Source organism: Myxine glutinosa, chromosome 2 (assembly GCF_964187855.1).
Source record: "Myxine glutinosa chromosome 2, kmMyxGlut1.1, whole genome shotgun sequence".
Lineage (NCBI taxonomy): Eukaryota > Metazoa > Chordata > Myxini > Myxiniformes > Myxinidae > Myxine > Myxine glutinosa.
The window spans coordinates 129274899-129289435 of NC_136262.1; the positions used below are offsets into that span (position 1 = coordinate 129274899).

A 14537-nucleotide genomic window follows, 5' to 3' on the forward strand; every position below is an offset into this window, starting at 1 on the left:
CCCATCCAGTTGTCTGCAGGGCGCATGTGGTAAACCATGAACCCCCTTCTGGTGAAACTCCCAAAATCCAGACTCAATCCTCACCTACTCTTTTGTTCCTCACCTACATCCCCCCCAGTCCCTCATCTTGACTGTTCCTTTTCTTGTGTTGAGTCGTGCTCCATTTTGTGCTCTAGCTCTTCCACGATCCTCGACCTTGCATACAAAAAAATCCAGTTCGGTCAAGTCGTGTCCAACTTTTAGTGACATTCTTGATCAGATTTCTCCAAACATCCCTAACCTGCACTACTTTCTGAAGCTCTGGTCGATCCAGCTTGGTTTCATCCTTTACCCATCCATCCAGTACATACAAGGTCTGCCTCTTCCTCTTCTTCCCTCACCCTCACCCATACCCAGCATAGTTGATTTCTCGAGACTTTTCAGCATGCATGATATGTCCAAAGTTTGACGTGTTTTAGCATCAGCGCTTCTAATGTCCATCGCGGTTTCATTTCTTTAACAAGTGATTTGTTTGTTCTTCTGACAATCCATGAAATTTCTTATTTTCAAACAAAAAAATTAAGGTAACCGTTTAATGGACACACATTTAGCCATTAGTCATCTATGGAATCTTAATTTGGTTACAGTTTATGACTCCTTGTAATACATAAATATTTTATAAGCATCTCTACTGTAAAAAAAAAAAACAGGAAGATTATTGAATTTTTTTTTTTAAAGATCCTGGTTAATCTAAAATCCTCGTTTAAAATTGTAATCTTGAAAGATTCATCATTGAAAGCTCAAGACAGGAAGTGGATTCCCATGGAGTTCCATCAGTGACAAATTTGTGACCTCTATTTTATCCAAGTTTACATCAGGCCTTGCTTCTCCTGCACAGTCCTACCTCTTCGCTCCCCAATTAAAGCCAGCCCAGGTCACATCCGTTCCTCTAGGAACCCTCACCTGCTCACCCCTCCCAAAGTTGAGGGCGGCTGCCCACCTCTTTCGTCCCCTCGTGTAGTAGTATGCCGGTGTCCCTTCTCTCGTCTTCCTCACGTCAGTTTTTCAAATTTGCTGCCCATCGCTCTCTCATGCACATCCACACTCTCTTCTAAACATACATTATTCTTTCCGGGCCATTGTTACTCGTTTGTATTATTACTTCTTTCCTAATTGTGTACAACAACAACAACAACAGCAGGCATTTTAAGGCCATTTTCCCTGCTAGAGCAAGGGTTAGCCTTGCGGTCCCCATGACAATCTTCTCCATCTTGCCCTATTTTCTGCATCTCTCCTTGTTAATCCCCTTGCCCGCATTTCTTCTTTCACCATCTTTAGCGAAGTCTTTCTCGGTCTTCCCCGTCCTCTACTTCCTTGTACATTCATTTCCATCACTCTTCTCAACCAGTCACTTTCATCCTTCCTCAACACATGACCAAACCATCTCAACCTGTTCCTCTTCAGAGCATCCATCACAGGCTCTATTCCCATCATCTTTCGCAATTCATCATTTGTCTTCCTCTCTCTCAACGATACTCCGCACATCCACCGAACCATTCGCATTTCCACCCTTTCCAGCCTTCGTTGCTGCTCTCCGTTCATTACCCATGTCTCGCTCCCATAAATCATAACACTTCTCACACATGCAGCATACACCTTTCCCTTCAGCTTCAATTTCAGCTTAAACTTCAACTTCAGCTTCCTAATTGTGTACGTCCATAAAAATAAAAATAAAACAATTCAACTATATGTTACACCTATAATTCAAAGCTTGGGGGTGGCTATCGGCACTGAAGTTACATGTTCACCCAAGGATAAATGCCAAATAGTATGGCTGGGAGGATAACTCGGAGGTATGCAAGCTCGCCTTTGAGCTCGGAGTAGGCAACATTCATGGAAGTTACCTGGATGATTTTCTGGAGTTGTTTATCGTTCTCCACAACAAAAACATTGGCCTTGCAGTTTTCAGCCACGTACTGGCAGGCTTCGGGAGAGTTGGTCGTATAAATCCCAACAGCAAATCCTCTGCAAGAACAACGTCATGGTCAGCGTAGCAAATCTGCTTTCTCCAAGAAATGCCAATAATACATTCAACTGGTAGGTTTTTTTTTTGTTTGTTTTCATTTCATCTGATTTTATCAGATCCACTACTGATAGGGGTTCAACTGAACTTCCAATGACACTTGCCAAAAATGGCAAGCTCAAGAATGTGATGGTTTTAGCTATGTGGAAAATCCCCGCAGCTTATCTCTGAGCAAACAATGGCACAGAGAGGCACGTAAAGATTAATGGTGGGAAATTACAAGCACATAAAATCCCAGACATGGTACTGATGAGTTGAGGGCCGTCAGGATGGCTTAGAAGTTTGCTCACTTGCCCTCGGGTTCACATCTCACGTACTACTGGGATATCTGGTTCAAATTGCACGTACTGCTGGGATCTCGGGTTCAAGTCACACGTACTGTGTTGATTTGTCCTTTGTCTCCCAATGTCCTTGCAAGTTATATAAAAGTGCACTGCTGCATTTGAATATTCTTGTCCTGCATGTAGTGCCGGCCTCATAACAGAGAAAATGGGGAACCCACCCTGGACTGCCCTCCCAGTTCCTGGATTATTAACCTGCAGCATGACATTGATGACATCAATACAAGAAAACAAATTTTGTCAACGCATGGGTAATTCGGGACTTTTGAAATAAGCCGATCACCCCACAATGCATTGGTGTACATGCGCAGAATCCCGCCATCACAATGATGTTCGGGGCATAATACATCGTGCGTGCGAGCAACAGCAGACTCAAATTCACCCGATTAGCGGAAATGAGTTGCTGAAAAGGAATTGCACACCGCATAAGCAAAAGGCATCGTTGGGCGTTTTGGGATATTTCAAGAGTCTAGTATTGTCAAACATTTCTGATATCCAAGCTGTTTGGCTTTTCTCCTTCACTCTGCTCTCTCGTGTCGAGCTTTCTCTCCAACCGCTCTATCTCTGTAATTGTTCATAATTCAACATCTTCCTCTTTCCCTATCAACAGCGGTGTCCCTCAGGGTTCTGTCCTGTCTCCAACACTCTTCCTTCTTTTTAGCAATGACATTCGTTCTTCTACAAATAACCAAATGCACTCGGTGTACTGATGACTCGACATTACACTCCTCCATGTTTTTCCCGTCTGCTCCATCTTCCCTCACTTGATCTACATCTCGTTTGATCACAGCTACCTCTTTAAATGCGGCTCTGGATAAGACTTCCCAGTGGGGCAAATGTAACCAGGTTAAATTTAATGCTTCTAAAACTCAATTGCTTCCCATCTCTCTAAAACTTCTCAACTCTGCAATCTCCTTTGAAAGCTCCACAATGACACCATGTGATACAATAAACTTACTAGGTATTACCCTAACATTAAATTTGTCCAGGAATCCACACATTACACAAATAGCTAAATCTGCCTCGAAGAAACTGGGAGTCCTGTTCAGATGTCGAAGATTCTTCTACTCTCAACAGTTGTTTCAACTATATAAAGGATTGATTCGTCCTTGCATGGAGTACTGCTCTCACATCTTGGGACGTTCTATCTCCACATATTTACCGGACAGAATTGAATCCAAAGTAATTCGACTTATCAACTCTCCCAATCTGACCTCAAAACTCGACCTGTCCCTCAGGGTTCTGTCCTGTCTCCAACACTCTTCCTTCTTTTTAGCAATGACATTCGTTCTTCTACAAATAACCAAATGCACTCGGTGTACTGATGACTCGACATTACACTCCTCCATGTTTTTCCCGTCTGCTCCATCTTCCCTCACTTGATCTACATCTCGTTTGATCACAGCTACCTCTTTAAATGCAGCTCTGGATAAGACTTCCCAGTGGGGGCAAATGTAACCAGGTTAAATTTAATGCTTCTAAAACTCAATTGCTTCCCATCTCTCTAAAACTTCTCAACTCTGCAATCTCCTTTTACCCACATAAAAACCCACACACCATAAACCCAAACCCACACACCATAAACCCAAACCCACACTCTGCAATTTACCCACATATTCCATATTAAATGCCAAGTCTGTATATATCTGTACACATCAGGCAGTTTTGAACCTGTGATGCAGGTGTCAGGTTTCAAGGTGGGCGCCGATAATAGCATGACATTTTCCTCACCTTTGTATACCACAAACAGAAAACTTACAAGAACTCCCAATACTGGATATTTTATCAAAGACCGACTGTACATTTCTAAAATGGTTCCCAAGTTACTTATGGGTGACTTTACAGGTGACAGCTAAATCAGCGAGGAATGAAGGTGAACCTTCGGCGGTGGATCTTACTTTTGGTCACAGTCATCGATCCTCAGTGAAACATCGTAAACCAAATAAGTTTTACAATTTTTATGTGGTATGTATGTTTCAAATACACAATTGAAATCGTGATTTTAGTTTGTTATCATCTCATCAAAAACAAAGTGTGATCCACGATGTGAGATGGGCCTTTGACAGGACTATGTCTTTTAAAGAATTAAAGTGGCACATTCTAATCAAACAACTTTGACCGTATCCAGGGTAACCAAACAGCTTTGACAAGAAGATTATGGCTCAAGCAAATGTTTGGGAAAATGTAAGTGTCTTTTTTTTTTTTTTTTTTTTTTTTTAGTTCATGAGCTATACTACAACTAATTGTGACAATGTCTAACTTTGATCTGAAAATACAACATGTAAATCTTCCAAGAAGCAGTACATGCAGCTTTTTTGAAAATCTGGGAAAATCCACAAATATGTTGTAAATGTGTGGGCAGGGTCAGGCCTTCCCAAAGTTTGAGTGCCCCGGGCCTCCCTCAGTCTTGATGAAGCCCTGTCTGTATGTGGGTTTAAAAAATTTTTTTTACTAGCTTCTACATGAACCTTAGATCACTGCAAAAAGGGGGAGTGATTGAGGAAAAACAAGCATTCTGAGTATTGCGCTGCAATACATGTCCCCTACCGGCAGTCTGTCGTCCGGAAAACTGTTGGGGAAATTACCCAGGGTTATTTACCCACAGGTTCTGAATCGTTCCCAATCGCGAATTACCTCAGGACGGGCTCACCTGTGATTCGCACTCGGGACTTCGATTTATACACCTTGCAGACAGGTCAGCAGAAGCGCGAGAAAATACGTTGTTGATAAAGAACCTTTCGAGTCGCTAAATATCAGTAATTTATTATATTTTCCGGTTCACGATCAATGATCATGTGTAGGCTATATATATATGTTGCTCGGCTTAGCTCCGCCCCTCCGGAAAGCGCGCGCTGTGTCGCGCTTTTGACGTTCGCGAGACGAGGCTGAGGGTGCGGCTTGAGGAGAACTAGAATAAACAAGAGATATCCATTTTAAAAAAATATTTTCGTTTAATTAACGATATCTGCCAAACCACGTGCCCTATCGCAAATTCCAAAAGGACATTTTAGTAGATTGACATGCTGAACAGATCTGTGAAGTTTCCCCTTGATTGGATCAAACAATGCAGGGAGGAGCTCGGTTTTAAAGGTTCATGTTTAAAAACGTCATAACTCTGAAACCATGTGACGCATGATGTCATGGCTCGCTGACTATTTTGTTCGTCATGGGTATGCGATTCTGCTTGCAAAGTTTGGCCTCGATCTGTTCAGCCGTTGCAGAGAAAAAGGGGTTTTTGTGTTTTCACGAAAAACAATATGGCGGCCGAACCACGTGACCTGTGACGTCATAATTACCATTAAAATATTCTACAGGCCGAGTCCCTCATATGGTGAAAATTTGATCTCAATCGGTCCAATTATTGCAGAGAAAATGGTTTTTAAAGGAAATTAAAACTTAAAATGGCACTGAGTTAAGGATCATCAGAATTATCAGAATTCCCAAAGTTCAAAGTGCCATAACTTCGTCAAAAATGATCGAAACGTCGTGAAGTTCGAACTTTATCTGTAGCCTATCATGAGGAAACCATGTGCCACGTTTTAAATCATTAGCATTAAGAGTTTAGAAAAAAAAAGTCTGGAAAACTGTTCTTTGCGTGACAGACTGATGGACTGATGGACTGATGGACTGATGGACTGACGGACGGACGGCGTGCAAACCTATAGTCCCCTCCGGTGGACACCGGTAGGGGACTAATAAGATAAGATTAGACATGAGTGCTTCCTGAGAAATATGAACCGGAAAGATGCTTATTAACTAGTTGAGGCTTAAAATCCATCGGATTGAAGACTCACCCGGCCATGATGGCTCCAATGTCAGAGACAAACCACCGAGGGGAGTTGAAGCCCAATATACCAACACCGTGAAATCTTTCAAGTCCAATCTGCAAGAAAATATTTGCGACAGTAAGTTTGGTATTGCGAATCGTCACACAGCATATGCAAGCAATGCAAAACAAATTAATGGGGGATGGTGAGGAGGGACAATGGGGTGGTCCCTCTCAAAATACTGCTAGGATTGCTCATGAGATCTGCTTGACATCTGATGAAAATCTCAGGAGTAATTTTTGGAAGACATTTCACGACAGACGTAATGGTGACGTAATGCATTCCTCAAACCATTCCCATCAATGTTTTTTGAAGTTTCACCTAGAAATCTAGGCTCATTGAGGAGTGAAACGACAGTGGGAAGCAGGTTCACAGACAGAGAGGATCAAAGGGGAACAGGGAGAAGAAAGCAAATAGCACATGACTGAGTGGGCTGGAGAAAGGAACGGGGCAGGAAGTGGGTTAGCGAGAGTAGTAAATAGCAGGAAGAACTATCGGAGAAAAGCATTTGGTAACGATGGGTAGCAAGCACTCTTGAAGGACTGAAGGAGAACCCCAAAAAATAGATCTTGTGCAAAACACAGGTACTATACCAATGGTACAGGCAAACTGACAGGTACAACCTTGATCTATGTTGTGAAGTAATTTTTATCTTTCCTAGCTCTTGCTTGGTATTCTACAGTTTGCGTTCCATGACCTTCACAAAGAAACATCTATTGGTCCAGGGAGCATCGCAGAGGGCCCCTGCCTCCTACCAAATTACACCAAAAACAATTATTTGAAAGCATGCAGGCACAAAAGATAAATTGTCATGAGAGGACAAAAGATTAAAAAATATAACTAAAAACAAAGTTTGTACAACAAGAAGAACAACATTCCGCATCGGTAATTACGACTTCGACGCCCGTATGTAAAACCGTCAGCCTTTTGGCTAAGCTAACAAGAAGTCCGTGACGAGTCATCTGGCAAATTTATCTGTGCACAGAATGTGCATGGCAACAACATTTTGGGCCTGGAGATGAAAATGTATAACCTGTCTGGGTGGCATGTCCAAAAAGTCCAAAACTTTTTGAAAACGTAGGATCAATGATATCCAACAGACAGGTCAAAAAATCGTATGGCAGCAAGCTTCTACAAAAAAGTCAGAACCCAGAACAAATTGTATGGATTTTTGAAAAAGAGAGAGAATATATATATATAGATACACCTATAAAAGGCAAAAAATCTCTCTCTCTCCTCTCTCTTTGTATGTGCTGTATGCACGGCCACATCTCTTAAGTTACAAACTCCAACTCGGGGTACAAATACAAATTTGTGTGAGGGGGTAACATAGGCTATGAGGGCACGGGCTCACATGGGGGTTTGGGGAGGTGGGCAGGGGGCATAAATTATATATATATAAACGTGTACTGTGTGGCACCACCTAGTGGTGGTAGCAGAGGGTATTACAATTCCCATTTTCACCTGGGCGACGCTGACGTTAAAGCACTCTTCGCATGGGTATCTTCATTTTCGCAAACAGAATGGGTAATTGGCCCATTAGCGAAGTGACGGGTAGGCTCCACTAGTATATAAATACACACTAGACCCCCCCAATCACATCTCTCACCCATAATGGGAGAGCATATCCAATCATCTCTTACCTAATCAATTACAAAAGGTAGCTAAGATTTCAACAAATTAACTCCCATGCTCTTCCAGCCAAAGAAAGCTGTATAAAACAACCAAGAAAAGCTACACAACACAACGTATGGGGGTTAAATCATCTATAATCCTAGCCACCTGGGGTAATTGATGAGAGCTGATTGGTTATTTCCTCCAATTACGGGTGAGAGACGTGATTGGGTCTTGTTATTTATATGTTGACTGTTCTTGGCATCGCATGTGGTACTTGCTTGGTGAGCCTCGGTGGTGCGCGATTCTGTCTACACTATCGCTGATTTATTATTCACCAACAAGTGATGAAACTGGTCCGGCGGCCGCAGGGGCAGGTAGCGTTGGGATTCTCATGTATGTACGGCATCTGAATGTCTGCAGCTACAGAGGAACCAGAGTAGCGTTTCAAACAGCAATAGCAATAAATATGCTTACCTTGTGTCGCTTTTAATGGTTGCTTTATGCAACTTTGTTTGGCTGAAACAGCATGGCGGCTAATTTATATTTCATAGTGGCATGTATGTATATAGGTAGCCGTGACGGTAAAGTGTATATAAATAAATAAACAATTCAAAGTTGTGTGTTGGTTGTTTATGTAAGTAAATAATGGTTCATAAAAACGCAGTTACAATCCTGTATTATTCCCTCCCATAATTTAGTTTGTAAAAATCGCTAAAAATTGGAGACAAAACCATGTTTCCAATAGCTTTTGGCTCAGATCGCAAAATCATTTGACGTGCCTCATGCTCATGCGTCCAGTCATTTTCAAGTAAAGGATCCGGTGGGATGGCCTAACAACAACCAAAATAGATGTTCCCAAACGGGCTGACGCCCAGATATGGGCTAAAAATATATCAGGTTGGCCTGTATGGTGTTCCCAATGTCGGTACAAAGTTCACGATGCTGGGATCCCAAATTAAATTCCCACACCACACCATATGTTGGTCGATTTGTCCCTAGTCTACTCACATCCTTGCAATTCCTGGAAATGTACAAGAGCACTTATAGACCATGGGCCGAGTCCACTAATTCTGCTTAGTTTTCGAATTCCGCGGTCTACGTCTGAGAAGTACCTGCAAATGTGCTAGATATGTTGAATAAGTGTATATGAACCATAAATGACGTGTTCCCACGTTCAAAATTTGCACATTAATTAGCAACGGCCAAAAACAAAGAGGAAGTTAAACTCCGTTGCTGAGCACTTCCTTTTCCCTAGCAACGGTTACATAGATGCTTCCAAATCGAGATTTTGAGCAATGCAATCCTCTGATCATGCAAATTTATGATTTTGCAGATCATCTGATGTCAGCAGATATTATTTTGTGGATTATTTCATGTACATAATTCCTATTGGTGTCCGTTGCTATGGTAAAAATATCCCTAGCAAACAATATTTCACAAACTGCTTATATGCATCAATTGAATCACTAAAATTGTAAATCCGCCCCGTAAATTAGACCGGCCAGGCTCGACACATACTGGTATACTTTTGGGACTAGTGATCCCACCCCACATCCCCATTTTTGTAACTTAGAATACAAAAATGAGGCATTAAATGAAACAAATATTAAAGAAACAGAAATAATTATCCCCCATATATTGGGTATGTATACTTGTGTAGTATCCCCATACTACTTTTCTCTATTTTGTCCTCTTGAGACACACACACACACACACACACACACACACACACACACACACACACACACACACACACACACACACACACACACACACACACCATTCTTGTTTATATTCCAAATGATCCTCATTCACTCTTCTTTCTTGTAAAAATTCCCTGTTTCCCTCCCCCTTTCTCTCCATTTAACACACACACACACATCTCGTTTTTTCATTTCTGTTCCTCACAATTCTATCTCTCTCTTTTACACACACACACACACACACACACACACACACACACACACACACACACACACACACACACACACACACACACACACACACACTCATTTTAAAAGTCATATTTTCAATAATCTTAATTCATCCTCTCTCTCTCTCTCTCTCTCTCTCTTTCTCTCTCTCTTTCTCTCTCTCTTTCTCTCTCTCTTTCTCTCTCTCTTTCTCTCTCTCACTCTCTCACTCTCTCATTCTCTCATTCTCTCATTCTCTCACTCTCTCATTCTCTCACTCTCTCACTCTCTCATTCTCTCACTCTCTCACTCTCTCATTCTCTCACTCTCTCACTCTCTCACACTCTCTCTCTCTCACTCTCTCAATCTCTCAATCTCTCACTCTCTCTCTCCCTCTCTGACTATCTCTTCCCTCCCCCCCTTCCTACCTCTCTCATTCTCTCTCAAGCTGTGTGCATCCCGATCTGAAACAGCACTAAATAATGTCCAAAGCCACTCAAATATACCATTTATGTTCAGTTCATAAACGGCTCATGTGTATCACATATTCTCTTTGACATGCATATGATATTGCTTATAACAAGTCTTGATGTAAACAGGTTTGTATGAGGATATCATAATCTGAATCATTACACAAACATGCAACTCCTCCAATTCCTCCGACTATCGGCAAGTTGGTGTACATTAAGTACTGTAGTGTACATATAATTTGGTTCAATATAATAAATGGGAAAGCATAGATATTGTACTTGGCATGCATATTCATTGTAATTTTTCATATGAAAAATCCGTCCCTACTGGACAAAAGTTCACATTCTTAAACGACATTCATTTTGTTTTACCCCGCAGTATAAACAGTTCTCAGCTTAAAGAAAACATAGGTATAAACCTTTAACTTTGCAATGAAATGCGTAATTTCCCAGTCTTACATTTGTTACGTGTTACCTCCCCAAACCACAAACCCCTGGTGGAGGAGTCTCGAGAAAAGGTGCCCCTCAGAGTCTCGAGAGTGAACTCGGCAGAAAGATTTGTTATTTTGAGTGTTCTAAAAACCATGGTAAAACCACACCAATGGAATTGTGTAGAACAAAACAAGTAATTGTATTAAGAACTCTCACATACACAATAATAACACTCTTAAAGAAAGTACCATGAAAATATCACTTGCTTCTCATGAACAACACATATGATGGTACCATCATTCCCCAATACTCTCCAATCAATAAACTCATGATACGCCAAACGTGAGTGGAACGTAACAACCCCAAATTCCGTGCACGAATCCCCACGATGGGTGAAGGTCGAAGTCGTGCAGATCGGCAAGAACAATAGGCCGGTATCGGTGCGGCTGCAGACGAGGAGTTACGAGGTGTGAGGTCAGGCCAATGGTGGCGAGGGGGAACGATCCCCAAAATGTGAGTGCAATCCACGCCCTACGTCCACCAACGATTAAGCCGATTTCCCCAGCTGATCTTTTTCCTCTCTTCTCTTCCGGTTTCTTTGCTGAGTTTTTCTTTTTCCTCCATAAACATTTCTTTTTACCTTTTACTAAAGTCAACTCCATTTCACACAGAAATCTTAACAACAATATTAACTGAAACTAAAAATCCTACAAGTATATTATAACAACAAAGGCAGAAGTGACGAATCCGTAACACATGCCATTTGTAATACAAAATTCTGTATTAATAAATCTTTCATTTTCAAATGTAAGTGACTCCCTTCTATAGAAGAAGAAAACCACCTTTGGAGGCCATATTTTCACCGCAGAGCGGGTGTTGGCCTTTTTTGGGCACCATGGTCCCCTTTTTGAAGCAATGTTTTACAGCCGGATGCCCTTCCTGTCACCAACCTTGTTGGTCGCCTCTTGCAACACACAGGGAATTACCAGTGAACTGGTACTCAATTTGCCGACCTTCGAAGGATGACAGGCTGAGTCAACGCCCCAGCGTTAATTCAGCAATCGACCAGGATTCGAACCCATGATCCTAGGATCCCAAGCCGGCACCCTAACCGCTAAGCCAACACCAGGCTTTTATAGAATTCTATAGAAAGTGGTAAAACCTTTGTTGTTAAATGAAGAAAAAAAGAACAAAAACGCAGAGATTTTTGTTGATACAATAACATAATGCAGTCCTGTCAATCATATTTGTGCATTCAGTAGCAAAACATGAAAATTAAATAATTACTAATAGACTCAAGTTACAAAAACCCACAGAGTATAAGGAAGTAATTAAGCATCTTCATCTGATTCCAGTGTCAATTTCTTCCTCAATCTGGGTCAAGTGAGAAACAGACGCCTGATTTGCACAGTCTTTACATGAGCACAAATCAGTACATGGAAGCTTGTGGAGCAAACACGAGCACCGCCCTCGAGTACATTGTGTCTTCTTGCAAGAGCAGTGGGCAAGTTCCATTACACTTGATGGTGCTGGAGGAAGACCCATCCAGTCTATGGTGAGCAAACCATCGTCAATCTTCCAGCCATTGTTCTTTGGTGATGGTGTTTCTGGTTTGCTGATAAGGCACATCTTGTAAACGGCAGCTTGGGAGTTTGCTCACAATATGTGCTTGAGCAGATCATCTCTGTTTGGAGGCTTTTCTCTCCAGAGCTCCCAGTCTTGAACATTCTGCATCTTGTTTCATTTACATGGCGACAGCCCTTCTGCCCATAGAGTTCACAGGTGTATGTTTCAATGTCTTTATAGAAGGATTGTGGTAGTGGTACTGTAAACGTCATGCCAATCTTTTCAAACGTGGAGCAGTGGTCTTTACTTGATGTCAAGATCTTTGCAGATTTTAGTTTACCGTTACCATACAAAGCACTCACGGTGTCGCATCCAGTAAAACAATGAAATCCTATCAACGCAGAACAAACTTCTTTCCCGAAATGGTCAAATATGCGACGGACAGAAATTGTGCGTGTATTACTTCCTCTGCCTGTATGGAAGTAGACCTCGTGCGTGTATTACTTCCTCTGCCTGTATGGAAGTAGACCTCGTGCGTGTATTACTTCCTCTGCCTGTATGGAAGTAGACCTCGTGCGTGTATTACTTCCTCTGCCTGTATGGAAGTAGACCTCGTGCGTGTGTTACTTCCTCTGCCTGTATGGAAGTAGACCTCGTGCGTGTATTACTTCCTCTGCCTGTATGGAAGTAGACCTCGTGCGTGTGTTACTTCCTCTGCCTGTATGGAAGTAGACCTCGTGCGTGTATTACTTCCTCTGCCTGTATGGAAGTAGACCTCGTGCGTGTATTACTTCCTCTGCCTGTATGGAAGTAGACCTCGTGCGTGTATTACTTCCTCTGCCTGTATGGAAGTAGACCTCGTGCGTGTATTACTTCCTCTGCCTGTATGGAAGTAGACCTCGTGCGTGTGTTACTTCCTCTGCCTGTATGGAAGTAGACCTCGTGCGTGTATTACTTCCTCTGCCTGTATGGAAGTAGACCTCGTGCGTGTATTACTTCCTCTGCCTGTATGGAAGTAGACCTCGTGCGTGTATTACTTCCTCTGCCTGTATGGAAGTAGACCTCGTGCGTGTGTTACTTCCTCTGCCTGTATGGAAGTAGACCTCGTGCGTGTATTACTTCCTCTGCCTGTATGGAAGTAGACCTCGTGCGTGTGTTACTTCCTCTGCCTGTATGGAAGTAGACCTCGTGCGTGTATTACTTCCTCTGCCTGTATGGAAGTAGACCTCGTGCGTGTGTTACTTCCTCTGCCTGTATGGAAGTAGACCTCTGCATATATGTTCTAGCAAAATGCCACACATAGTACCAAGACATCAGTGTCTGCACTGATGATGATGATGATGTGATCACTGTTACTTGCAGCATACGAATAGTGAAGTACATGTCTCGTATCGGCTTCTTCTTGTGTTGAGAATGGACTTGGGATTGGTAAAACTTCCACACTATTGCCATGCATTCGAATAGAATGACTCTCAATACCATGTCCAACAATAATTGTGATGTTCTCCAGCTAACATCCGAAAAACTAATACGTTTGTCTGCAGATTGGTCCACCAAATGCATGCAGCACTCCATGTCGCGTCGTACTACGCGTAGATTTACTCGCTCTTTGTTACATTGCGTTACAACGTCACCCACTGTACGATGACTGTGATTGGCTGGTTTGGGTGGAGCCCCTGTTAAAAGCCCTATGATTGGCCAATTAAGAACTAAGCTTACGTCATCACTTCCCTGAGATCGTCGGCTGCAAGAGTAATTTTAGCGTCCCTTTCTTCAGATTTCTGTCAAATACACGTATGTTTTGAAGATGGGAACATTAATAGACATACTTATAAATATACTCTTGGATCATTAAAGGTCAAATTAAGTACTTCTCTCTTGCAGATCACGGAAAGTAGGAATTTTGGGGCTCGGCCCGTGGTCTATTAAAGGTTGATGTGGACTTTTTGTCGTGTACAGCATATGTAAAATTAAAATTGGGCAGCAGGGTAGCTGTTTTTCAGCTACATCAGGGAGCGATGTCCCTGCCCTATGTGAGTACAGGGCTCCGCTAGCTCCAGCTGACAGTACCTGATATGGTACCAAACCTATGTAGGCTTAGGCTATTAGGACACTCAGATATCAAACCGCACCTGTAGGTCAGCCTCGGCAGTGCCACATCATGGATAAATGTGCCCATGAAAGTTATTTCCTCTTGAGGAAATGCCTCGCTGAGTACGGTGAAAAAAGCGGCGCCATTGTTATGACGTCACTGGTACCCAGAATATCCCAGGAAGTGACGGCAGTTTACGGCACTTCCCCCAAGCTCA

At 42.3% G+C, this 14537-nt stretch overlaps 2 protein-coding genes across 11 annotated transcripts in view; one reads left to right on the forward strand and one right to left on the reverse strand.

The window, feature by feature from the left end:
- The window catches only part of LOC137421270 (long-chain-fatty-acid--CoA ligase ACSBG2), a 113619-nt gene that overhangs the window by 41893 nt on the left and 57189 nt on the right, over positions 1-14537 (reverse strand). For all 9 annotated transcript variants that reach the window (XM_068107161.2, XM_068107165.2, XM_078771652.1 and 6 more), the window contains 2 exons: positions 6198-6286; positions 1884-2004 (listed from right to left, as the gene is read on the reverse strand). In XM_068107161.2, coding sequence (XP_067963262.2) covers positions 1884-2004; positions 6198-6286 — 210 coding nt within the window. The remainder of the gene's footprint in view (positions 1-1883; positions 2005-6197; positions 6287-14537) is intronic.
- The window catches only part of LOC137421260 (GMP reductase 1-like), a 905715-nt gene that overhangs the window by 15644 nt on the left and 875534 nt on the right, over positions 1-14537 (forward strand). The window lies entirely within an intron of this gene.